The sequence below is a fragment of the Pyxicephalus adspersus genome, chromosome 5, assembly GCF_032062135.1.
Source record: "Pyxicephalus adspersus chromosome 5, UCB_Pads_2.0, whole genome shotgun sequence".
Classification (NCBI taxonomy): domain Eukaryota; kingdom Metazoa; phylum Chordata; class Amphibia; order Anura; family Pyxicephalidae; genus Pyxicephalus; species Pyxicephalus adspersus.
In genome coordinates, this window is record NC_092862.1 from 138,398,391 (window position 1) to 138,426,240 (window position 27,850).

The following is a 27,850-nucleotide window of genomic DNA, read 5'->3' on the forward strand; positions in this document are numbered from 1 at the left end:
ACATTAAAATACAAGAAAGTTTTTTAATCTAAAATCTCTTGTACAATACAATATTAAAAGTCACCTGGAAAATCCCACACAATTAACTTTTTGAAAGATTTAATTGTTCTCACACATGTCAATAAAAGCTCCATCTATAGCAAGAAGTATCTGTTCCTTCAAGAGATAAATATGTTCAACTTTAACAGTCTAAATAAGAGAAATCACACTGATTTTGAGCATCATAGGAAGCATGGTATCCATCAGAAAGAAGATGCAGGAAGAAGAAGGCATTCTGGGTGAGAACTCGGGAAACATCACATAAGTTGAAAACACATGCCCAAACCTAATTTTTGTTGCACCAAACCACATCTGGGGCACTTACTGCATTTTCAATGTAGGTATCATTGAGTTTTTTTTGTTTTTTTTGCATTGCCATCCTTGAACACCTTCTTTTTTTTAACATGATGGAATGCTTCCATATACTGCATTTACATCTACTTCCATATAACATAACATGATCATGGTTGTGTGTGGTTGGTTGGATATTTGGCAATGTAAGGTGGAAAATAGTGAAATATGTCATCTTTGTGCCAGAGAAAATAATACCTTAAAATGATACTCTACAGACACCCAGCAGGACTATGCAGATTGTTGCTGCTACAAGATGCTTCCCCTGTATGCTGCATACAGATAAATCTTGGCAATCGGGAATACAGCGCTCACCTAGATACAGTCACAGGTACTCCCAATAGATCACTTTCAATTGTACCAATGCAACAAACAAAGTCACATACTCTCATATGTTTGTATATCAGGGGTTTGCCTTATTCACTGTTGACCGTTCTTTGCAGAACACATTCACTAAACTAAGTGAATTATCCCTTGCAAGGTTATAATTGACATTGGTAAGTGAATAGCCCAAATTTCCTCAGGAAATCTGGTGCACCATTTATAGAGTTTACAAACTTGGCAGAATGCAAACAGATGGCATGAGAGCAGGATGTTGGTAAGCTAACAATCCTGTTTGTAGACTGGGAGTGATTTCATTATAAAATGAACTATGACTGCAAATCTTATCAGAATCAAAGACTCCGGTATACAGAGGACACTTTGCACATTGTATCTGAGGTTACTGTATATAAATATCAGGTTTATATTTGCAGGGTGTGAATATTGTATGAGCATTTTATAGTCGCATAAAACTAATAAGACTTTCAGTGGAATCATTTACATTTGTGTTTATTTATGGATCTAAAAACAAACATATTACATTAAACGCTTGATTCTTGTAATATACACATGTTAAAAGACATTTTATGTAAACCATTTTACAGGTAGTCCCTGAGTTAAGGACATCCGAAATACGAATGACTCCTAGATACGAACAAGGCTTTCCTGCTCGCTCGTGTGCAGGACGGAGGCTTGATGGGTGGAGGCGCGGTTTGCATGACTTGCAGAAGAAATCTTTTGCTAAACACAGCTTGTGGGTGATCTTAAGAACTGAGCTCTTTCTGCAGCCTCTTGTAACTCTTTAATGACTAAGACAAACTCTGAAGTTGTTTCTTTTTGCATATCAAAGCACAGCTCCAGAAGTTATTGAATGTCTAGGCTCCATAATTTTTTTTTGGGGGGGGGGTTTATGAATAACTCACAGTGAGGATTTTATAAAGTAACTGAAATCATGCTGCCTAAAATATGTTGAGACAAACATCTGTCCTTGCAACTACTAAAATAATGTACATGTTCCGACTTACATACAAATTCAAGTTAAGAACAAACCTACAGTCCATATCTCATATGTAACCCAGGGACTACCTGTACAGGTAAGTATACAGCTGAGCTCCGTGACCGCTGTGCATTCGGCGTTGATGGTGACACGTTGGTGACCGCACTTTTTGGCAGTTAGGCAGCACAATCTGGTCACTTCTCTTCCTCCAGTCTGTGATTGGACAGTGAATTTGTAAAAACATTTAGTTTTTAATTATTACATAGGTGAATTATAATATGTTTTATATCTGTTTTAACATTTCCTACCACAGGTAAAGGAATTTGGTATTTGATACTCTCAACGTTGGGTGTGTGAGGTCAGGCAGGTCAGATTTCTCTTTTTCATTGTTCACTGAAATGCTCTGTTGGTTTTTTTTCACCAGGTGTGCTCAGCTCCCAGACAGAAATACTGAACGGATTAGGGTTAATGCAGGAAATACTTTATTTATATTGATCCACATCATGTGCGTTATATGTGGTGTGCACACCAATACATATACAAGAATTTTTCCTTTTTTACAAATGCAGGATTTTTTTGTATTTTAATACTGAGCTCTAGCCAAATCCTAATGGGGAACTTCAACTTCTATTTAAAAAATTGGAGTTTTCACATTGATTGGGATACCGTGGTCTCTCTTGCAACAAATAACACCCACCATCCCATTTGGGATCCTTCCTGCAGGAGCTGCACATGAGCATCCCCCTGTCAAATGTCTGTATATGTTCAGAATAATAAACTCCTGTGCATGCTTTGGAGTTCATTCCTTCCACTTTTGCCAATAAGGATGACCAAACTCCAAAAACTCCAAAAGTGCTGTACAAATGTCCGATGGCAGGACAGAGGATTTATGTTGGAGATGTTTTTTCTTGATCACTTCGAGGAGAACAACTAATTGCTGTACACACAATGCCATTCTGTTCTTTGGAGAGGGGAGAATGAGTGAGTTGCACCCCAATGTTCTCTTCTTCATAGAAATGCACAGTGGTCGTCCCAATCAGTCGTTCATCAATCTGCTGAAGCATACTGGGAATAAAGATGTAACCTAATGCAGCAGAGAGGAAACCAAGGTCAGCATGTGCAGGACTGAGCTGCCAGTTAAGGGATAACACAATTGTATAAATTCTAATGTTATTACAGTTCTAGGACTCTGCTGAAGTAGCTCCCCTCCTTCCTTGATACTATGTTTTAAAGTCACAGGACTGACCTCTAAATATGCCTTATTAGTAATAAAAAGTTGAGCAATTCCAATATAATTATATTCAAAACAGTACAAAGTACAGATAGTCCCCGAGTTAAGGACATCTGACATAAGGACGACTCCTAGATATGAACGGGGCTTCTCTGCTCGTTCCTGTGACTTGCAGAAGAAATCTTTTGCTAAACACGGCTGAGACTGAGCTCATTCTGCAGCCTAGTGTAACTTTTTAATGACCAAGACAATCTCTGCAGTTATTTCTTTTTGCATATCAAAGCATAGCTTGCTCCAGAAGTTAATGAATGTCTAGGCTCCATAAAGATTTTTATTTTGCTTTGTTTGTGATTAACTCACAGTGAGGATTTTATACAGTAAATGACACCACGCTGACTAATAATATATTGAGACAAACATCTGTCCTAATTGCATTTATTAATATAATGTACATGTTCCAACTTACATGCAAATTCAACTCAAGAACAAACTTACAGTCCCTATCTCGTATGTAACCTGGGGACTTTCTTGTACCATGGAAAATATTGAACATTACTAACTGGAAATGGTTTCTTTCCATTTACTTGGAAATATAAACAACCATATTCACCCATCTACACCCATCTCAACTTAAGAAAAAACCAACAGTTCCTATGGCATATGTAACCTGGCGACAACCTGTAAAGTATTGTAAAGGATCACAAAAAATTACAATGGATTGAACTGTGTTTCCATTCAGCATTGGGCCGGCTTCATCTCTTGCATTCCACGTTGCATCTTGGGGATCTCGTCCAGCCCACCCAACATTTGTGTGCATCCCCCCATCTCCCTTTGGATAATCCCCCCATTCTGAGGAGCCTCTTACTGATATTGTTGACAGGCCAGTAGCTCAGTGTCATCTATAATTAGTTCCTCCAAGTTTGCAAGCAGGCAATATATAAATAGAAGGTGCAGCTATGGCTAGACGATAGAATTACTCGAAGTCAGTCTTGTCAGTGACTAAGTGGCTGTGTATTAAATATTAAGCTGGGGTTGTATACATCGGAAGGTGGAAGATATGGATCCAGATGGTGGGAAGAAGATCCCGCGTTACCTGTCCAATAAGATCCTGAAAGAAACGTTCCTGAAGGCTCTCCAAGCAAATGACTATGTTGCTGTGGAGAACTTACTTAATGAAGGCAACACAGACGTGGACACGGTGTTTGAAGTGGAGGATGAGAAGCTTATTTTGGCCTCCTACAAAGCAGGTATACATTAGTATATTTATGTTAGACTTGTCCATGCAAAGGAAAGTGATGGTGTCCCTGCAAAAGGGTTGCCTTGACCCCTTTGCATTCACCTTGCCTGTTCCTTCAGTCTCCATTGCACTGAAATCCGCAGTTCTAGTGGCCCAGCAGGTTGTGGTTGTCCCTCGGCCGGTCATTTGGCAGAGTTAGGCTCGTGCACAGGTCTGCAGGACCCATGCTCAATTTAAAAGCATGTGACAAAGGGAAGTGCTGCAAAGAAACAAAGGAAAGGTGAGTATAAGGAAGTCGTGGCTGACCTTTGCAGAGACATTGTCCTTTTGCACTACTTGAGCAGGATGACATTGGGCCTGATTTAATAAAGCTCTCCAAGGCTGGAGAGGATACACTTTCATCAGTGAAGCTGGGTGATCCAGTAACCCTGAAATGGATTTCTTAAGTCATTTGCTATTTGTTAGCAAATGTTTTCAATCCTGGGCAAGATCCATTTCAGGTTTTCTGGATCACCCTGGTTAACTGATGAAAGTGTATCCTCTCCAGCCTTGGAGAGCTTTTATAAATCAGGTCCAGTGTCACATAAAATCAGACTAAGTGCATAGTTAAATACATGCATAAACTGGTTTATCTGGCAAAAAAGTTTTGATTCTACCAGCCCTCCTTTGTTCACTTCTACCAGACAACCCAGCCAGGTGGGTGACCCCACATTCTCTATTTTAGTTAGGGATTGCACTGGTGTCACTTTCCTGCCACCATAGTGTAACTGTAACTGCTGCTTGTATTAAATGAGCAGAAATATACTAAAAAGTCATAAATTGTCCTCACTATACTCTCTCCACTAATCAGCGTGCTCCCTGCCAGCAGACACACATACAGCAAAGATTTGCTGGCTCCTAGTACAGCTTTTTCCTTTCCCAAGCTTGTTGCTGTGCAGGGGATAAAATATGAAAACAAGTTCTGGTACCAATGTCAGCCTAATGAAAAAATAATATTTAAATACTTTTATCAGAAAACAAGATTTATGTAGTCCAGTTTTAAAGTGGCCCTGCATAAACAGAGCTGGGCTCCTGGATACATCAACAAGCATGGAATGCTTTGCATTGAATTCCATGTACCCCCTATAGGATTCAATATATTTGATAAGCATGTTTACCTAAATGACCTGAGCTGCAACAGGTCATCATGGCTCATGTGGTGAATTTAATCTGCAAACTGCTGCTGAACGGGGTCAGGGTCATACAAGACCACTGATATATTCTTGGCCATCTACACACTGCCAAGTGTGAATTTAATCTAGTGGCTTGCCAGAGTCACATGTCGGGGATTTATTATGGCAGAATGACTAGGCATTTATACCATATTACATAACGTGGCCCATTGTTGTATTTTATACAGCTCCATGAAACTTTGCCAGTTATTGCATCAGCTGCTAACACTGTGTACACTGAAAAACAAATTTCAGCAGCCTCAAACACACATAAAGCAGACAAAAGTATTAAAAAATGCTACATAAAAAAAAAATGTATTATTATGTAATAATGTATTATTATTACAATGTATTATTATTAGACAGTAATTTTATAGCACCAAAATATTATGCAGGGCTGTAAATTAAATAAGGTACATTGTTTTTCGGCATTAGTATCCATGTATATCTGTTCACCCAAAAACACAAAGGCCCTGATTTAGAGAATACACTTTCATCAGTGATCACGCAAACCTGGGATGGATCTGGTCCAGGATTGAAAACATTTGCTAACCAATAGCTAATGAATTTTAGGAAACCCATTTCAGGTTTGCTGGATTACCCAGCTTCACTGATAAAAGTGTATTCTTTGCAGCCTTGGAAAACTTTAGTAAATCAGGGTCAAAAAGTTTGGCTTTTGCTTACATACTAAAGCCATGTTCAGGCTGGCAATTAGGTTGCAATGCGGTTACCGCTTTCTCATTCCAGTGAATGGTAGTGGCTTCTCCCCCATGGCAGCCACATAAAGAATGAATGGGGGCAGCAATGAGTGGTACTGAACAACCTGCAGCCCGCTGTCAAATCTACAGATGTTGGTTCTTGAAGAACCAATACTGCAAGGTGGCAATTACCAGGTGCGGCACAGGATTGCTAGGACTGAACCTTCCCTAAAGCTGGTCTGATGACATTCAACCCAATTTTTGAGGCCCAGGCTGTTGCCTCAATGGTGTTCGCTAAGAGTGTCATTTGTGCTTTTTAAAATATTTTTGATACTCAGTTTCAAAATACATATGAATATCAACTTTAGGCAGTAAAATGTCTCCAAGTCTGTCCTATATCTGTAATTCCAAGTCACATGGTGACAGGTTCACTTTATTGTAACTTTTATATCACTAGGTTACTGGCTGCCCAGTTTTAAACTGGCATCTTCGTGGGCGACAGGTCTGCACATTACAGTGATGTTGGGACATTTGGAGAGTCTGACGGTTCTGCTAGAACACAACGCCTCTATCAATAGTAAACCAAATGGGAAAACACCATTACATGTTGCCTGTGAGGTGGCCAACTTAGATTGTGTCAAAATACTGATCAGTCACGGAGCAAAATTGAATTCCTTCTCCATGAGTGGCCATGCTCCTCTACATTACTGCAGAACCAGAGAGGCGTTGAGGTGCGCCAAGGAGCTGGTGTGGTCTGGTAAGAGAGATGGCATTTATGAATATAATGGATGCAAATACTAATTTAATTAGGCAATCAAAATACTGCAATAATAAGCTCATTTGTCCAGTGATGTGACCCCTATATTTTACACAAACCTCATTGTATTATGAAAGAAGTCTCTATGTGATATGGACAAACTCTGTTGACACTTAACGATCACATCTGAACATCTCGAGTGCCATGGCCATCAATAGACAGTTGACCCTTAGAGACTCTGGCCCTGATTTATTAAAACTTTCCAAGGCTGGAGAGGATACACTTTCATCAGTGAAGCTGGGTAATCCAGCAAACCTGAAATAGATCTGGTCTAGAATTAAAAACATTTGCTAATGGCTTTTAGGAAATCCATTCCAGGTTTGCTGGATCAATCAGCTTCATTGATGAAAATGTATCCACTCCAGCCTTGGAGAACATTATTAAATCAGGGTCTCTGAGTTTGTAACAACTTCCACTTCTCTGGGAGAGTTTTCCAGGTTTTCATTTTGAAGGGTGCGCAGCATACTTGCTGATTATGGCACAAACTTACTTTCGTGTAGCGGCCATGCAGCAATGACAAGTCCGAGGCCTGTCTTCACCACGCCAGAGGAAGCCGTCATCCTTGCCTTTGACTCCATGTCAGGCTTCCAAATGGACGGTGATCATCTTCGGCCATTGTATAGCCACTGACATTGTCACCAGCAGCGACACAACAAACGTGCAGAAGTCACCAGGAGCCAGTGCTTTATTTTTTGACAAAAATTAGTCAATTACTTCTACCTCTTGGTGAATTTAGTTTTTGTGAGTTTAGGTTAAAAGGTGGTGAAAATTCTGATGATAGTGTTAAGAGAAAATTTTCTTTTTTAGTTATAGAGCAGTAAAAGATTAAAACATTTTATAGATTCTTCATGGAGTTTGCAGGTTTTATAGAGCAGTAAAAGATTAAAACATCTTATAGATTCTTCATGGAGTTTGCAGGTTCTCCCCGTGTCTGCGTGGGTTTCCTACGGGTACTCTGGTTTCCTCCCACATCTTAAAAATATGCAGTCAGGTCAATTGGCTTCCCCAAAAAAATTGGCCTTAGACTGTATAAATGACATATGACTATAGTAGGGACATTAGATTGTGAGCTCTTTGAGGGACAGCTAGTGACATGACTATGGACTTTGTACAGTGCTGCGTAATATGATGGTGCTATATAAATACTGTGTAATAATAATAATAATAATAGATTTTTACTGCCCCTTATTGGGGGGGGGGGGGTGGAACAGTAGCAACTTGGGATACCTAGGAATAATCAAAATTTGGTGTTTAGCTTTTTCACAATTTTGAGACAATGTTACCATTTTGTGAATTGCATTGGTTTGCTTTAAAGGCAAAGTTAGTTTTCTTTTGTTTTGTTTTTTGGGTGAAATTGACATTAAAGGACTCTGGAGGGTTGCAAAGGTTTCTTTCAACAATAATGGACCTGTTCTTGATCCAAAAAGCTTGTATCATTATACAGTATTAAATATTTTGTAAAAGTCATGGGCTTTATCTCCAACTCTTACCAGTCATGATCACATTGCTTTGTTCATCAGTAACAAAGCCATTTTACACAGTAACAAAAACATTTTTAGTAGGTAATTTTCCCTAGCAGTGCAACATGGTGACATTAAAGACTGTTTTAAATGTTAGATGATGAAATGGATTAGAGGATGAAATTAGTGTTTACATGACAAGTGCAAGAAAAGCATCCAAACATCTCTGGTAATCAATGCCAAAAGTAGAATTTACAACCAATGGAGATTTCACAGGGGACACAGCCAGAAATTAAACCTGAAAAAGGTTATAATACCACATAGGTAAAATAATTGCATAGCTCCATCAGATACCAACTGGCTACAAGAACATACAGACAGGAGCTTTGTCCAGTTTGCTTTATTTACTGCAAATGCAGAAGGGTAGAGTTGGGCTGCTTGGATATCCATTGGGCCCCAGGTTCATGCCTAGGTTTCCTTCTGGGTGATCAGATTGCCTAATGTTTTATCCCATGAGGGAAATAAGCTCATGTTGAAACTTTCTTTGCTCTCAGGTGCCAATGTAAACCTGGAAAGTAACGACCACACTGAAGAAACTCCACTGCACGTAGCAGCAAGAATTGGAATTCCTGAACTGGTGGCTTTCTACGTCAACCACGGAGCCATGGTGGACAGTCCCAATGCTAACCTGGAGACCCCTTTAGCCACTGCTGCCTACTGGGCCCTGAACATCAAAGAGCAGAAATACAGCGACAAACATCATTTGATCTGCAGAATGTTGCTGGATTATGATGCTGAAGTCAATACAAGAGATATTGATTTAAAAACACCCCTACACAAAGCAGCGTGGAACTGCGACCATATATTAATGCATATGATGCTGGAGGCTGGAGCAGAGGCCAATGCCATGGACTGCAATGGATGCGCTGCTCAGCAGTATGTGCTCAAAGTGACGTCTGTGCGAGCAGCTGGCCAGCCAGAGATATGCTACCAGCTTCTTCTAAACCATGGGGCCGCCAGGATATATCCACCACAGTTCCATAAGGTACCTAATTTACCTCATTGTTATATTATAATTACTGATAACTTGAAAGCAAAAATAAGAACAAAATTTAAATATAGTTTAAAAAGTCTGGCTGGCGTTGGTCTTTAAACTTTATGCCTTAAGAGCATCAAAAGTTTAAAATTCTGTGTATTGTATGATCAAAATGGTTTATGTGCAGGTCTTGCAAGAATGTTACTCTTACCCAAGAGCAGTAGAAGTCATGGCCAATGCTTATGAACACATCATAGCGACACACAGATGGATAAAAGCAATTCCTGAAGATGCCCTGGAGGTAATAAACAATAAACAGAAGCAAATTTATATATTTATGCATGTTAGAGTATGTATATTACTATATTACTATTTTCATGATAATCTCCCCAATTACATAAAATAAAATGTTAGCATGCTGTGTTCAGTATATATGTAATTTTATAATTTTTATATACATTTTTTGTATCTATAGCCAAGGTGCCTAGTGACTCTCCCATATTATTGTTAATATTATTATTATTATTATTGTTAATAATAATAATAATAATAATAATAAACAGGATATAGCACCAACATATTATGCAGCACTGTACAATAAATAGAAGTTGCAAATAGTTCGATTTTAAGGGAAGGGTTGAGGGAAAAGACAGGCTTTTACTAGGCAGAAGTGATAAATAATAAAGCTTTAATATAGGTTCTTTGTAGCCCTATTAATACCATAGACCTACTGTGCTAAATGCATTCAATAACGTGATATAATCAAACAAAATATAACATTTGCAAATGACAGATGAATACAGACAGTGACGCAGGAGGAGAGGACCCTGCCCCAAAGAGCTTACAATCCAGGAGTTGGGGAAATTAATATAGATGGAATGCATTGGCTTTGCCTATTTATTCAGGTCCAGGAGCCAAGTTATTATTAATTTTAAAAAACTTTATATAGCACCTGCATATAATGCAGTGCTGTGCATTAAAAAGGGGTAGCAAATTACAGATGATGCAAAATGTTGGATTCACTTCTTCTACCACCAACCTTCTCCGGTAGTCGGTGGTTCCTGGAAATGCAATCAGTGCTGCCATGATAATACCCACTAAGGGGGCAGGGCCATGACACCCTATAGCTATAGGATGTCCTCAGTTTTCTGGGCTGGATGTTATGCAACTTGGAAGGCTGAGGACAACTTGTTGCAAAAATGAAGTATTGCAAGATATGGATCTGACTTGACTGCTGAATTATGACCAAAGCTGAATTTTTATTTTATTCAATTAAAAATGCCCAGACCTGGGCTTTTTTTTAATTTGCATTATATTCTGCACACCATAATGAGAAAAGTAAAATACACAGATGAGATAAATGCATTGCATACACGGTAGTGAAATCTTAATTACAGCAATGTCCTACCCTACAGAACATGTTGGAGATTATATAGAATATTGACCGTTATACTTCAAAATTTTGCTTTTGTAAATAAGCCAATTACATTCCTGAACCGTCACTTGCAATGCTGCAATAGTGGAATATTTTAGCTTCACCTCAATCACTAAACTAAATGAAAAGTCCTTGGCGAAGGTGAACAGCCTGTTCTCCTAAATAACCCCATCGGGCTTGATTTTCTAAAAGAAGATAGGCTATTCACTTAGCAAAGTGAATTATCTCCTTGTAAGGGAATTTTCATTTAGCTTAGTAAATTAGATGAAACTTCCCCTTCCAAGCAAAATTCATGTTTTTTTGCCACTCCTTTATGTGATTGCGAATTCCTAACAATGTGAATTTTTGCCACATTTACTAAGCTAAGTGAAAATTCCTTTGTAATTCCTAGGTGAACAGTCTAATCTTTTTTAGTAAATCAGCGCTTGTTGAGGTTTCCAATAATGCGGCCACTTTCCGCTGATTTACATTCTGCCTTTATCCTTTAGGATATCATTTAGCATCCAAAATGAATATTGTATTGTGCGGGTAACATAAATATAAGAGACGCCTCATGCTTTTTAAACACATAACGATTGTTCTGGTCTCTTCTGATTGTTTGCACATGACATGTCGCTGATATCTGTATGTGGATGTTGTATGTTGTGTTGGTTGTAGACTTTGCTCATCACAGCTCTCTTTATATATTGCAGAGACATGGCTCTTTCTATGACGCTCTCTTCGCAGTCTGCAGTAACACTCCTCGATCCCTCATGCACCTTTCCAGATGTGCCATACGAATGTTTTTACGGAAGAGATGCCACCGGGTCATCCCTCAACTATCACTACCAACCGTGCTGAAGAAATATATTCTATTGGAGCCGCAAGGACGCTTCTTTTAAATCTGCAGTCTTGCCGTTATACCAGCTGCTATACTGGAAATGCTTGCTCTGATTTTACTGCACACTGTGAGCAATACATTAGAAGCTGCAGTCACTTGAGCTCTTCTCATATCCTGGCTGGAGAACGTCCAGTATTATTTTGCCCCAGCTCATCCCTTTCATTCACTGGATTTCATTTCTTTCTATCACAAATTCTCAGCATCACATGTGATTGTACCCTATGGTCATGCATGCGGAGGAAGAAGGCAAGATGTAAATACATTGGGTCTCATATATTAAAGCTCACCAAGGCTGGAGAGGATACACTTTCATCAGTGAAGCTGGGTGATCCAGCAAACCTGGAATGGATTTCTTAAAGTAATTTGCTATTTGTTAGCAAATGTTTTCAATCCTGGACCAGATCCATTTCAGGTTTGCTGGATCACCCAACTTCACTGATAAAAGTTTATTCTCTCCAGCCTGGGAGAGCTTTAATAAATCAGGCCCAATACCCTATTGGGTCTGCATGATGTGGCCATATCAACCAACTTCCCTAACTTCCAAATCCAGAAAAGGTTTTTACGGTTGGGTTTACATATCTGGATTGTGGCAATGTGTGCAAACTCCAAAAGCACACGGCCAAAGCCCTACAATACATCTGTGTTTAGCACATAAAGAAAAAAAAAAGCTACATTAATAGGTCCGATGTGGTGCATCATTATCCAATTACCATTTAATTGGCTACCTTACTGTTAACATATGACATATCTCCTCCTTTCTTGTTCCACAATCAAAAGTTTTTTCAGGACTTTCAGGGCACAATCATAAGCATATTTATTCCAATTTCTGTAATTACACATACATTCTATGATCATTTTTATTATATGTATTCACACAGTATTCATTCCCATCTCTTATGCTTGACACCTTTCGCAGTTCTTGTTTCTTATGGGAATAGTTTGTCACAACCACAATCATATCACTCATTAATAACAACCCAAAACAGGTCATTTCTAAATGTTATGCCAAATTTCCTTTTCTACACTTGTATAATAACTTGCTGCTGAAAAGATAAAGATAAATAATATTATGTAAGTGTAAAAACTTGAAATCTGTTAATATGTTTACAAATGGATATTTTGTCTTGGGATGTTATTAATGAGTGATTGTTTGTAGTTCTGACAATCTATTCTTCTTCTGAAGAAACAAGAACTGCAAAACATGAGGAATAACAGATAGGAATTTATACATGTGTGCATATATATTAAAAATTATCAAAAAAGTATGTTTTTTTAAATTAAAATAAATAATGTGTTAATGCATATGATTGTGCTTTGAAAGTAAAAACATGATAGGGCTTCCAATCCTTCATCACTTTACTGAAAGCAAACAAAAATTGGTGTTGGGATACAATTTATTATGTTGGGCCAGGGGTGAGAACTAATTCCAAGGTTCCTCTGCTCTGCAGTGCATGCTGGGAATTATTATTTTACACAAGAAGAAGAGCTGGTATTGTCAAAGCTTGCTAAATGCAAATTGGCAACGAGGTCACCAGGCATTCAGCAAATGTCTGGATATTGTACTATTATTATTTATATGTAGATATGATATTTGTACATATTTAGTTAATATTAGCGCTGTAATGCAGTGTAAACAGATATAACATTTTTTAGAATTAAAATAGTCAAAAAATAATAAATTTGATGGTTGTCTTTTAAAATTTTGCAATAAATCCAAATTTCCAAAGTGTAATAAGGATTTACACATAGGGATGTGTACACAATAAATTGGAAATATTTAATATTTTAGTTGTGATTATTAATATTAGCACCGAAAAAATCCTTATTACGCTTTAGACATTTGGATTTAATGCTATATGAGAAGGAGGTGGTGCCTTTTATGATATTCTCCTATGTAGCTATCTATTCAAAATGTTTTAAAATTTTGCAAAAACACAAAAAGTGCTATGGCAAAAAAACTATTTTCTTTTCAAAAAAATGGACACAACAAAAAACCTGCATAGGATCTGTATTGTCTGATGTCATCAATGATGGGAATCACGCAAATTGATCTCCTTAGTTATTTTGGTCAATGGGGAGCTATTTGTCTGATTGATGGGTTTAGGTCGATTTAGAGATCCATAAAGGGTGTCCAACATCCAGCAACATTTCAAAGACCATTACTGGGGTGCAGTTAGGATGCAATTGTGGGAATCACCTAAGACCCTTTGATCCAGATGCTCAGTTCTTCTGGTCCACCAGGTCTTCTGTTCATTTTCTATGCCCCAGGGAAAGACCTGTTCATCTACTCTATGCCTCCTACTGAGCTCATTGGCTCCATCTGGCCTCCTGTGTGGTTCTTCATTCTACCTGATCTCCTTTTCAGCAATTATGCTCCATCTTGCCTCATCTTTAGCTCTATTTGGCTACCTGCTCAGTTTATGTGCACCATCTGGCCCTCTGCTCTGTATCTGTGCACCATCTGACCTGCTGCTCCGCTCCTGTATCCCACCTAATCCCATAATTAACTCCCATGCCCCAAGCAATCCCCTAATCAGCTTTTGTGCTAGATTTGGCCTCCTGCTTGGCACCTTTGTTCCACCTGATCTCCTACCCTTCTTCTTCACCTGGCCATCAGTGTAAGGCATGTGCTTCAACTGCCCTGCTACCTACAGCTTCTGCTTAATCTGGAATTAGGCTAACAAAACAAGGAAGACTGGGATTTTAAGTGGCAAGTGTCAAAATTGTATTTGGCATACAGACTTGTATGCAATCAATGCTGAAAAAAATACAGTAATAGTGCATCAAACAGATAGTAAAATAAGGATCAGGCTCCTGCAGGCAGAAGTCTTAGATGGGATGCAAGCTGGATCTCAAACCTGACATAGAATATGGGTGAAATCTCTTCAGTCTTAATGATGTGCTTCTTCACTAGAAAGACTGCCACGGATTTTCATTGCTTAAACTAAAATTGCTCTGTGTATCCCCTGATGAAGCCCACCAGCGAAACGCGTTGCAAAACACGGGATTGAGACATTGTGATCACTTCTACCTTTTACCATCTGGTTAGGCAACTTTTTGTCAAGTGATTAAGGCATACCCCTGAGTTAACTCACTCACTTGATCCTTGGTTTACTATCTGTTTGATGCACTATTACTGTATTTGTTTCACCATTGATTGCATACAAGTCTGTATGCCAAATACAATTTTTGCACTTGCCACTTAAAACCCCAGTTTTCTTTGTTTTGTCTGGTTTTCACGCTTTTCTTTGGGGCTGGCAACTACGATCTAAGCAAAGTTAGAAAGGTCACACGCTTTTACTGTTAGAACCTGGAATTAAAATTAAAATTATAGTCTCCTGCAAAATGAAAGGATCTCAGCCTTTATGTTTGTCATATATATCCCTAATATATGCAAACATTAGCTTTCTACCCAAGGTAAGGATGACATAGGCTTTCACTGATGTGCCCCAGCTAAGGTGCCCCTGTATATTCCCACGGATATTCCCACTGGCTGGTTGTAAACCGTACAAGCACATTTTGTGCTCAAATAGCTTCAGTATGGGGTACAGGTGACATGAGGGGGCTAAGAGACCTTATTACAAGAAGCACTTGTTATATGCACTAAGCTATCACACATCCATCTTTTAATAGCCATAGGACTGATCTAAGATTAGCAGTAACACAGCATTTAGGAGAGGTAAAAGCCTGTAACCGCTAGACATTTGCAAACACTTTTGCACGCATTTGCTTGTGGTAGGAAGCTGTGCAGTTTTGTTTTTCTAACAATTAGAGATTTCTTTTTTATGTTGCATGTAACATCTCAAAACCCATGCAGCAATGCTACCACAAGCAAATGCTAGAATAGAAACAGAAAGTTGAATAGATACTTTAGTTACAATTTTAGCCATTTTTAAGGGACAGTTTACCTGCCTGCAAAAGTAACTAGCCTAAATTCAACGTAAAGTTTCTTTCAACAAAATAAAACTTTAAAACTAATAAAAAAACACCGTAAGTATAAAAAACAAATTAAAAATCCACACACTGGCAGATGGAGATACAAAGGCATTCATGTGTTTGGGGTGCACATGCGTTTGGAAACAGCGAGTGCATTGCATATATTAGGCATAACTGCGCACACCAGAGTGAGAGTACTCATTTTAATTCTAGGATCAGATAAGCTATTAAAGCTCTTAAAGAGTTGTTTTTTAATTATTTAGGTACTAATTTTGAGGCTTGACATGTTTGATATCAGTTTTCTTAATGGACAATAGAGAGGAAAAAAAAAAAAGACAGGCTTTTGTTGGCCTAATAATATGTTATTAAATCGTTTGTGTCAGTGCTTTTTGAAAACAGAACAATAGTAAGGTAATGTTGCAATAAAAGTGTATTACTTCATAGGTACATATTACAAAACATATGAACTATAAAAGTATAGAGGATAACAGATCAATAATGAAACATACATGTGAACAAGTGTTAATCGAAGATATACTAAATCAGAGTGCATCAAAGAGTTGTACTTAGGAAATCTAAGTGTCTCCGAAAATATCCCGACGCGTTTCGCCAAATCAATGGCTTCCTCAGGGGATCAAGAGACTTGAGTAGATATATACTATAGAGAAAGGCATGTAATAAAGAGATTTGCTTAGAACAAATAAAATATAATCATACCTTAATGCATAGAGAAGTTATATATTGATATAGTAATACATCAAGATGAATAACTCGTTATCATACATATTCAGAAACAGTTATATGTACAGATAAATGGATAAATATTCAAACAATATAAAGCATTTATAAACCAAAAACAAAGCCATTCTTATTCATGTATACCTCTAATACTTTCTGATAATTGGTTTTCTCAGTCAGTAGATCAACATATAAGCTGTAGAGTTAATTAACATATCATAAAGGTATAAAAAGGACTGAAAATAAAGGGAGTGAGTCAAAAGTCATAATGTGGGAGAAAGGAATCGCTGTAATGTCGTAAAAGATACCAAAGTAGATAGTGCATTGGATCATAGGTTTGCAAATAAGGATATAGATGAAAGTCTATAGGAAAAATAATAGGTATTTTGCATAATATACTCAAGGTGATATTTACAAAGAATAGATTAAAATGAGTGAAGGTAATGAGTTTTCTTAAGGTAAAGTAAAATAAACTCATCTGTCCCTGTGCCCTCGCCAGCCACTGACATGCTCCTTGTTCTTTACTTCCCGAAGATGATTCTTGGTCAACGTGATTGGGAGTGTTGGGATGTCATAACTCTCATACAGGTGAGCGGGAGTCTATTAATTCCCGGAATGCACTGGGAAAGTTTGGATTGCTGGTTATCCTGGCAAACAAAGATAAAGCTGCACAGCTCACCTTTTTGCCAGATACCCAGAGCCATCAGGAAGGTAGGAGAGCTTTTTGCAGAAGGGACATCACCTGTCTGCAGTAATAACCTGCCCAATTGTGGATTCCTGAAAGTAGAACTTTAGTTCATATTTAACACAACCTCATGTTATGGCTAGAAATATACTTTAATGTGGAACAATCAAGACTTTACAGGAAAGGAAAGGCAGTAAAAAAAATCCTCATAAAGCAGTTTTTAGAGCTTTGCCCATTGAATACCAGAAGATAAAAACTGCAGAAATTACTTTTTTTTGCTTCCATTCCAGGTCAATGTACTCCCTTCAGTTGCCATAAAGTTTGTGGTAAGTTGTTTAGATTTCAACACCCGGCTAAAGTGTTTCAGTTTTGGAACGTCCTTTGGCAAACATTGCTTTATATAAACTGCTGGAACAATGTCTAACCTTGGTTCTCACAGAGCTACACCAAACAATCATCTTCTTTATAATCCTTATGAAAAAGCTGCAGTTCTGGTTTTGTTATCATTCAGACCAATAGGATGTTAATATTCTTATTACTGATTTGTTCTTTATAACACATGAGGAGGCAAACAAAGAAAATATTCTGTGCAATGTGAAGTTGGTGGGGGTGATGTCGTGGGCTGTTAAGGAGCATTGAGGATGAGTTTTGGCCCATTGATTTGGCCCATGACATCACCCTCACCTAGTCACCACATGCAGAAGGTGGGGTGTGAGATATGTCAATTTTCTTAATTTATTGTCTCATTTGTATTTTTAATGCAAGAAGGCATTTTATATGTAGGGACAGGGGCTTAATGAAGAAGTGGATCCAGAATTTTGATGCAAGGTTGGTTTTAAGTAGTCATTTGGCACAGGGTCATTTTATATGATAAGGCAAACCTGTAAAAGAAGAGGAAACATATCAACTTTTCCAATGGCCATGAAGATGAAACCTTCAAATGATACCTTACACCACTATAGGGTGCAGTAAGGTAGAGCTGATCTACTAGTCCACCAGTAGCTTTGCCTATGTCAGTGGTTGCCGAACTTTTCGGACCTATGGACCACCAAATGCATGGACTCCGTCCGCTCATGCACAGGGAGCTGTGTGTCCCTCAAAGGGGAAGAAACCTACTTACATCATAATGCCAGAACTGCCCACTCCAGAGTAACCCGCCTACTGCCTTGAGCTTGCAATCCGTACAGGGACAAGGTCCGTTGCTCTGGCCGGTGCGCCCCAGGAGAAGAGCCAGAGCCGCGGACCACCAGCCGCAACCGCTGGCCTATGTCATTTAAAAAAAAAATGCTAATTTATAGTATCAACCAAGATGAAGTAACATATATCATACAAAGTACTTTGTACTTCATTTTTTGTAAGTGCCATTCAATCTACCTGTAAAAGGTTGGAGGGATTTTCAATAGGCATGTAATTGAGGTGCAGAGCCCAGCTAGAATTAGTTGTGTAGGTGCCCTGAGACAGGGAACAGATAAGAATAAGATTTGGCAATGGGAGTGATTGCTGGCAGAGAATGTCTGAAATCAAACAAAATAACTGCATTAACATAGCTATTCATTTTAACAAACTTTCACATATTAGGTTTCAAGTAGGAGTGAAGAGCAAAACCTCACAGGTAGACATGAACAAGAGTAAGGAAATTTAACAGGGAGATCTGTCTGTTGCAGCAGGATCATTATCAGAGGAGCTTTTGTTAAGGGCCCAGCTGCTACATGGCAAGTTGTCTTCTACAGCCCAGGTGTAATTGCTGCAAATGAGCCTGATCCCTCTCTTGGCTCCTTTACTAACCTGGCTAACCTGATGCTCCGCTTACACTTGGCTACCTTGTTGGCTAGCCAAGTCCATTGGATGGTCTAAGCCAGAGGTAGGCAAACTCCGGCCTTTAGGCCAGATACAGCCTAGCCCAGACATGGGCAAACTACGGCCCAATAGGGATGTTTCTCTGGCCCTTTGGGTGGTCCGCGGCTCAGGCCGGTGCCACCACGAGCAGGGTCAGGAGAAGGACCCCACTGGGGGGGTGCACCAGCCAGAGCTACAGAACACGTCCCCCGGATCTGAGCCTGCGATGGGAGAGTGGGCAGGGTTATGCCCACCCCTGGTCCAGCCTAACGCCCCCCCCCCCCCAGGTATTTATTGTTGGACCCGGCCCAAATAAATTGTCGCGTTATCGCAAGTTCCCATGATATCATCGATAGCTTTGAGTTCCCGCACAGTAACCCTAATTACATTTCCATTCTGTCTTCAAGCCCGAATGGACTGACAAACTGTTCACCAAGACACCAACAGCACTTTCAAGAGGTCAAATGTCAAGGGGCATTTCGATGCCAAGCATGCGCACACGTACAGAGACTTTCATTGACTTCTACCAACAGCTGCCACTGGCTCAGTTTCCAATGTTGTTAGCCTGTGCCAAGCACGTGATCGCAATGTTTGGCAGCACTTATTCGTTCGAGAAGCTGTTCTTCGAGATGAAGTTTTGTAACAACAACTTGCGCTCTCAGCTCACTGACAATCCCCTAATGACATTCTGTTACTGAACTCCCCATCATTAAAACCTGATATTGTATTTGTCTCTAAGACATGCAACATCATGTTTCCTATTGATCGTACTGTATTTTTAAATAAAAAAACATTCCTTGGACACTTTGTTTCTTCTGGCCTAGTGTGCCTTCTTGACCTCCTGAAATGACCTAGTAGTCCAAAAAGTTTGCCGACCCCTTGTCTAAGCTAACCACCAAAGGAACTAGGTTCAAGTATTTAGTCTGAGCTAAACAGCAAGGAATATAGGTGCAAGGGAAGGGTCAGGTGGCCAAAAAGGAAATAAGTGCAATTTAAAGGGCTAGGTCCAGCTAGGTGTAAGTGGGTATTTGAGCTAGCCAGTAAGGATGACAGGTGCAAGTACAGGGTCAGACTCTATGTGCACCTTTGCTGGCTAGCCCAGACCCAACATTGGATTCTTTTTTGGTTAGCACAGAGACTGGACTTTACTTTTGCATTGCTGGAACTTTAAAACATGATAGGCCAGGAAGCCTACCTAGTACAAGGTTCTGAAATTTCTGATGGTGACTCTGTGATGTAGTATTCAAATTGCTAAAGGCTGGTTCATATTACAAAAAAACATATTTTCCATTTAAGGAAATTATTTGTAAATTGCAACAATGTCTTGTAAATATTACCCAGCTGGGGTCTTTGGTAGATTCACTTTTTACAGGTCAGTTACAGAAGTGGCAATACTGCAATAAAGACTCTAGATGGCGCTAAGAGCATTGAATATAAATACCTGCCATGTTTTCAGGAGATACAATGTAGCAAATAAAATCACTTTTATGGTTCTAACCCAGAAACATTTTTAACATAGGGAACCTTTAAAATACGTTTCAGGCCTTCAAGGAACCCTTTTTTTAATTACTATATCCACAGCTGAAAATGAACACCTTTAAATCCCTCCACAGTTCTTGTCCCACTTTTTTTTTCTGACCTGGTAAAAAAATACCCCCCTAGACGCTCTCTTCTCTCCTCCAATGACCTACTAATTCTTCACTCATAACCTCATCACACACATGGCTCCAAGACTTTTCTAGAGCAGCCTGACTCCCTGGAACTCAAAACCCATCTTCTCAAACTCACCTTCCCGTCTTTTTCTGTCTTTTACAACCGTCACTACTTCCCACCACTCCATATCCCTCTCCTATTGTGTGATAGTTCCCCCAGCTCTTGGATTGTAAGCTCTTCTGGGCAGGGTCCCCTCTCTCCTGTGTCACTGTCTGTATCTGTCTGTCATTTGCAACCCCAATTTAATATACAGTGCTGCAAAATAATTTGGCGCTATATAAATCCTGTTTATTAATAATAATAATAATAATAATATTAATAATAATACATTCACTAGAGACAATTCACTTTACTGAGCCTATACATTCTCTGAAGACCAGTGATCACTAAAGTAGTGACCGCACCTAAAACTAGCTTGTGTGTTCACTAGAGACCAGAATATTGTTCCTATCCATCAACTAGTGATCAGTGACTTTACTGACGAGCCTATCCATTACCTGAAGACTGGTTATTTTACTTATAATGCAAAATACCAATCAGTGCTGAGCAGTGATACCAATGAGAATGCAAGATACCCATCCACTGAACACCGGGGACATCACTAAGGCTACGTACACACGTGCAATAATTATCTTGGAAAGGATCTTTCACGAACGACAAAAGACTGCAGGATGCATGAACAAGCGCTGTACATACAGCACGGTTCTTCTCTATGGAGTGGGGAGGGGAAAAAACGACGGAGCGGCACCCCGCTGTGCTCTCTCCTCTTCAATTGTACTACGGACACTCATCATTCGTGGATCCGCCAGGACAGATCCATGAATGACTAACAACGAGCACTGTACACACACCAGATTCTAGTTTGGTATAAGCCCTGGGGCGATTATCAGTCGAGAATTATCAACATGTGCACGTAGCTAAGAATGCAAGATATCCATACCCTAGACACTAGGGGCATCACTGAGAATGCAGCCTATCCAATAACTAGAGATTGGTTATATCTCTCATAATGCAAGCTAACCAATCAGTACTGATAATGTATATCCCTGGAAATGCAAAATATTTATACCCTAGACACAAGGGACATCACTGAGAATGCAGCCTATCCATTCTTCCTGGTGACCCCTAACATCAGGGCACTTGGCTTCCTAATACATCATCATATCAAATGTCCTTATTAGTGACTTAGTCTGTAAATATCACTGTGTATATGTCTTCTCCAAGTATTTTTTTTCTGAAACTCCATACAGTAAACATTACTAATTAGGCTTAAAAAAGCTGCAATGGGAAAGTTTTGAATTTCTGTTTAAAGTTTTAGCAAACAGATGTTCAATTACAGAGGGGTGGGCTGTGATAATGTGTTATCCTGGGTTGATAGTAATTATAGTGATGAAATTCACAGGCTGAAAGACCAGCGCACAGAGCTGTCACTAACGCTCTGCATTCCGTCGCATGCTGGGTGTATACCATTGTCTTTCTATATTCCCACATGCAGAATGCTCTATGAAGGCTGAATCATGCCCACAACACCTGGCATGCAAATCTATGGGAACACACTCTTCAAAACAAATCAGTTAGTTTAGAAAAGAAGAATTTTGTTAAATAAATCTTTAATGTTGTATTTGTATATAAATGCTCATGTGTGTGTATCATGGATATATATACGGTACAGCAGTGGGCTCCAACCTTTTTGGACCTACAGACCACTAAACTTACGGTCTCTGGACTGCTCATGCATAGGGAGCCATGTGTAACTCAAATGGGAAGAAACATCACCCATCGTCATGTCATGATGCCAGAACCTTCCCACCCTACCTGCAATGGGAGAGTGGGTAGGTTGTGTCCAGAGACACAACCCACCTACTCACCTTGGCCTGCAATCCATATCAGAGACATGGCCTGCAGCTCTGGCCGGTGCACCCCCCCCCCCCCTCCGCGGGGTCCTTCTCCTCACACCAGCTAGAGCCGCGGACCACCAAATTTTTCTTGCGGTCCACCGGTTAGCCACCGCTGTTGTAAAGGACAACAAGGATTAGTAATAGATCCACCCCTTATTTAGGTTAAGGTCTATTTAAAGGCAGTCCATTTAACCATATACCTGTGAAGGCTGGAACCAAGTGCAAACATCGACCCCATCCGATGAAGTGGAAGCATTCCTTACCATGTTTGAGAAGACAATGAGAACAGTAAGCAGGCCTCATTTTTCCTCTTTCAATAAATGGACTCCAAAAAATAAAATATAATGATCTTTCAGGTAGGTGAGACCAACAACTTTGGTTCCTCCAGATCCTCAAATGGGTGTGACACAATTTAAAGGCAAGATCCTATGCTGGACCGCAGTTTAGTTGTATAGAGAGTTTTACAAATGTTACTTCTTCTTACAGTTAATTGTGATTTGCTATATCGAGTTACCATGACCATGGTGAGGTTTTAGAGCAGTGGCTGGTTCCCCAGGCATATAGGTAATCAGGGATTGAATTATTTCACAATGAAGCATTAGGAGGACATCCAGGGCTCTTCCAGATAAAGGCATGGAAATCCAATTGGTTTGTTTGGCTGGGGCTGAAGACAAAGGTTAAGTGGAAGTGTACCTCCTGACCCATTAGCAAGGTATTAACTCTGATGCCAAACTTTTGCCAACACTTTGTGCCTTTAATTTTAATATTACACAGTATTTATATAGCGCCATCATATTACACAGCACTGTACAAAGTCCATAGTCATGTCATTACCGGTCCCCCAAAGGGTCTCACAATCTAATATCCCTACCATAGTCGTGTCATTTATACAGTCTATGGCCAATTTTGGGGGGAAGCCAATAAACCTCAACGCATGTTTTTGGGATGTGGGATTTTGGGAAACTCTGGTAGACAAGGGGAGAACCTGGAAAATCCATGCTGATAGTGTCCTGGCCTAGATTTGAACCGGGGACCTAGCACTGCAAAGGCAAGAGTGCTAACCACTGAGCCACCAACTGAGAGCATTACAGTGGATCAGGTTGAGGTCAGTTGAATATATGGCAAATTATCTTATCAGTCCTTCATTATGCAGTGAGATATCCTAAGCTATTCATCTATATTTCCGTATATGCCTCTGGTAAAATGGTTGATGATGTGTTTAAGGAGAGGTTTGCTCAAGGAGATATTGTCTGACCAGGGTATTCCTTTACCCGGACAACACGGTTAAACAAAATATGTAAGTCCATGTTGTAGAGGGTAATAGAGATGAGAAATATTTAGATTTACCTTCACATGAGGTTCAAGAATCAATCCTCAAGAAACTCCTTGGTCTGTATGATAAAATATAAATAGGAAAGTGAGACCACTACTAGAAAAAATAATAAAATATAGGAAGAGTGGATTGCCAATGTGATGCCTTTAGTTGAAGAACATCATCAGAGAAGACACAAAGAAGAGGGTACAACTAAATAACCAAAGTTAGGCACTTCCAGATTGGGGGACTGGTGGTCAAACTTTTACCCACAGTAGAGAGAATGTTTCTGGATGAATGGGACTGTATGAGGTTGTAAAAAGGTGAAGTATAGGGTGCACCAGCTTTGAAAAAGCCCAATCAGATTTATCATGGGAATTTATTTAAACCCTGAAGAGGCTGCTAGAGAGATTTGCTATACAGGTGTCCCCTATAGTAAATGCCAACTGGAAGTTCCAAACTGATCTTGATTAGGTAGAAGGTTCCTCCCCCCAGGTCTATGTCCAGATCACAAATGCGGCAACCAAAATTCATTTTTGCCCGATAAATAAGGAAATAGTTTTAGATCTATTAGGTCTTACGCCACTGAACATGATATAAATATTAAACCCAATGTAAAGATTTAGATAAAGCAGTACACCATCATGGAGGCACCCGGGACAATTAATCTGTTGGAAGAGAATAATACAATCCTGGAAATGGATGACATTAAATAGTCCGGGAGTGACTGTTCAACCAAAAATCAATGACATTCCTCATTTCTGCAATGACTTTAAGAAGCTTAAGCAGTTTTTAGGAGCCTATTAGGAACTGGATCTCAGCAGAAACAGCTCATTCCCGAATGTTACCGGTGTGATCTGCTCTCTAAAAGACGCAATATAAACCTGTGGATAGAGTAAGGAAGAGTAAAGACTTTCTGCATTGATGTTAAAGCAGTCCATAAGCTTTTTATTGACTTACTTTATTAAACTACCTCCAATTTACTTAATATTGCCCATAGTTCCCTGTTTCCTTGTAACCACTAAAGTTTCCCATTCATTTATTAATACCTTTTGCATCAATGCCTATTATAAAGTCTTACTTCATTGATATATGGTTCTGAGGTGAGTTGCCTAATTAGTTTTAAAAAACCTCCTCAAACTGTTTTAGAAGATGAGTCCAATTTGGAAGGATCTTCCATGTTTAGTTGAAAAGTTCTTAGATTTTGCATTAGAACATGCAACTCTATTCATTTACTAACTTATCACTTAATATTCCAGCTCATTTTAATAGATCGAATCATTTTCCTGACACAAAATATTTGTGAGATCCTGGAAAACTCTATTAGATCTCTTTACCTTGTTGAAAGCTAAAAATTTTGAATAACGTTGAACAATATCTCTCTACCACATTGGCACATTAACATACAGGAAAGATGCAACCCCTGGATCTCATACCAATCTGGCAATAGAAGCTTTCTTCGATATTGGACAAATTCTGCCTTACTTATATCACCCATCATACTCTTTACACTTTTTACACTATTCCTATTTCCAACCCTCCCCTGCCACCACTATCTGCTCCACTTAGCCTTCTCTATTTTTCTTCCTTTGACCTTTTCTCATTCTTTCTTGCTCAGTTAATTAATATTGCATCCGAACAACTGTACACACACTTTCATCTGACACTGTGTATGATACAAATGTGTTGCCAAATAGCTTTAATATCTGGACAAAATGATTAACTTTTTAAAAAACAAAAAAAAGATTAAAATATTCTGGTATCCCCTGTCCTGTTTTTTTTTGGCACCACATCACCTGTACGTAAATACCTTGTACTTTTAGTCATCACATCTATGTCTGGCACCTCAGCTGACGTGACCCACCAGCTTCAGGCCTTCTCCTATAAGCCCAACCCTGGCATAGAAACACCTAATATAGATGTGACCAAGGAGAGGGATGTGTGCCCAGTAGAGAAGAAGTAATTGGCAGAGTACCAGTGGTAAATAATAGAGGTTTAGATCCTTCCGTCAGCAACAGCTGGTCCAGTTATCAACCTCTCCAGGCTAATAACGTAATAAGCATTAAGAGCGATGGTCATTTAATGGAAAAACACGCCCAGAAGAAGCATTTGCTGACCTTTTCACCATGGATCTGGTGCTCGGGACTTTGCAGGGGAAGATGCTGTCCTCTATGTTTAGCAAAAGAGTAAAGGAAGCAATCTGTGCAGGCAGAGAGGTCATGATAACACTTGTTTGTCACATATTGCTGGCTACATACTTTCCGTGCATTATTACATCAAAAGATTACGGAGAAGAACATGCACATTAGGCAAACTGAACAAACACTCCTTATTAATATCATAAACAAGCTCATTGAAAAATTGAATTGTCATTGGAGGTGTATTGGCAAATCATGTTTTCCTCTATCACCTCACCTGGTACACAACAGGAAGCTAAGAAATGGGACTTCAGGGGGGTTTAGAGATCAAACTAGTGGTTTTTGCAAAGGGTTTTGACAAGTTTCACCACTCAAAAGCACTTTTAAAAAAATGGTAACATTGGACTTAACGGGGATGTTGATTATGCTTTGTTCACAGGTGGTAGGAAGCACATTGCTGCACATTATTTGGCACGCTACATGTAGCATTCAGGGGTCTTGAATTGGTGTCACTTGAATAAAAATTAAAATGCTTGTGTATTTGCATGGGTTTTTTACAAGCAGATTCAATAAAAAAGTGAAAAAAGAGCTGTTCTGCTGGGCTTTTGTAGTTGATTGTAAATGGTTGTACAGGTATTTGCAAAATCTTAGAGGTTAGTGCCTTTAACCACTCCCAGGTGCCTAATGTTTGACAGTAGTAGTAAATGCTGAATCCAGTCTAATGCCCTGTACACATATCAAATATATATATCAGGTTTGTATATCTATGTGATCACTCCCTTCTAATACAAAATATGGTATCATTGATTACCATTGGTATCAGTGATACTGTTCTCTTGGTTTGCTTCCTATCCGTCTGACCGCTCCTTTCAAGTTTCTTTCAATGGTAATTCCTCCTCACCCACTCTCCTTCCTGTTGGTGTTCCCTAAGGGTCAGTCCTTGGACCGGTTCTCTTTTCTCTGTACACCTCCTCTCTCGGTAGTCTCATATCCTCCTTTGGCTTACATCGGTATGCTGATGACACTCAAATCTATGTCCACCCCTGACCTGTCTCCCCCAGTCCTGGATAAGGTCTCATGCTGCCTGTCAGCCATCTCCTCATGGATGTCTGACCGATTCCTGAAACTCAACCTGGATAAAAAGGAACTCATCATCATCCCCCCCTCAAATTCCAAATCTCCCCCTGACATATATCTAACTGTTAACAACACTGTTATTTGGCCCTCCCCTCAGGCACGTTGTATTGGTGTCACCTTTGACTCGGCCCTCTCATTTACCCCCTATATTCAGAACATTTCCAGGTCCTGTCACTTTCACCTACGCAACATCTCCAAAATCCACCCCTACCTGTCCCCTGAGACCACCAAACTCCTTGTACATGCTCTTATCATCTCCCGTCTGGACTACTGTAACCTCCTCCTCTCTGGTATTCCACTAACCCGACTCTCTCCTCTACAATCTATTATAAATGCTGCAGCCAGACTCATCCATCCTTCCCTCCGCTCCTCTTCCGCTGCATCTCTTTGTAGTTCTCTCCATTGGCTTCCATTTCACCTTAGAATCAAATTTAAGCTCCTGTGCTTTGCCTTCAAATCCCTACACAGTTATTGTCCCACTTACATTTGACCTGGTAGAAAAATCCCCCCCCAGCCGCTCTCTCCGCTCCTCCAATGACCTACTAATGACTTCCTCTCTGATAATCTCATCACACGCACGGCTCCAAGACTTCTCTAGAGCTGCCCCAATTCTCTGGAATGGTCTTTATCGTCCTATTCGGCTTGCTCCTACTTTCTGCTCATTTAAAAGAGCGCTCAAAACCCATTTTTTTCAAACTTGCCTACCCATCTTCTTCTGTCTTTTAAAACAGTCACTATTTCCCA

General features: G+C 39.5%; 1 protein-coding gene and 1 long non-coding RNA gene across 3 annotated transcripts; one reads left to right on the forward strand and one right to left on the reverse strand.

Moving 5' to 3' along the window:
* Positions 1 to 2,173: 2,173 nt before the first annotated feature.
* LOC140331684 (uncharacterized) lies at positions 2,174 to 16,532 on the reverse strand. Its single transcript, XR_011920964.1, has 4 exons — positions 16,159 to 16,532; positions 9,610 to 9,693; positions 4,279 to 4,435; positions 2,174 to 2,792 (listed from the first exon to the last, which is right to left on the reverse strand). It is a non-coding gene; the product is annotated as an uncharacterized lncRNA (long non-coding RNA).
* ASB4 (ankyrin repeat and SOCS box containing 4) lies at positions 3,775 to 13,392 on the forward strand. Of its 2 annotated transcripts, XM_072412900.1 has the most exons (5): positions 3,777 to 4,186; positions 6,543 to 6,842; positions 8,917 to 9,407; positions 9,586 to 9,699; positions 11,526 to 13,392. In XM_072412900.1, the coding sequence occupies exons 1-5, from the start codon at positions 3,997 to 3,999 to the stop codon at positions 11,712 to 11,714; spliced, it is 1,284 nt and encodes a 427-aa protein (XP_072269001.1). In that variant the 5' UTR covers positions 3,777 to 3,996; the 3' UTR covers positions 11,715 to 13,392. The 2 variants fall into 2 exon arrangements, with proteins under 2 accessions (XP_072269002.1, XP_072269001.1); XM_072412901.1 differs by lacking the exon at positions 9,586 to 9,699 and having other exon boundaries at positions 3,775 to 4,186.
* Positions 16,533 to 27,850: the final 11,318 nt, after the last annotated feature.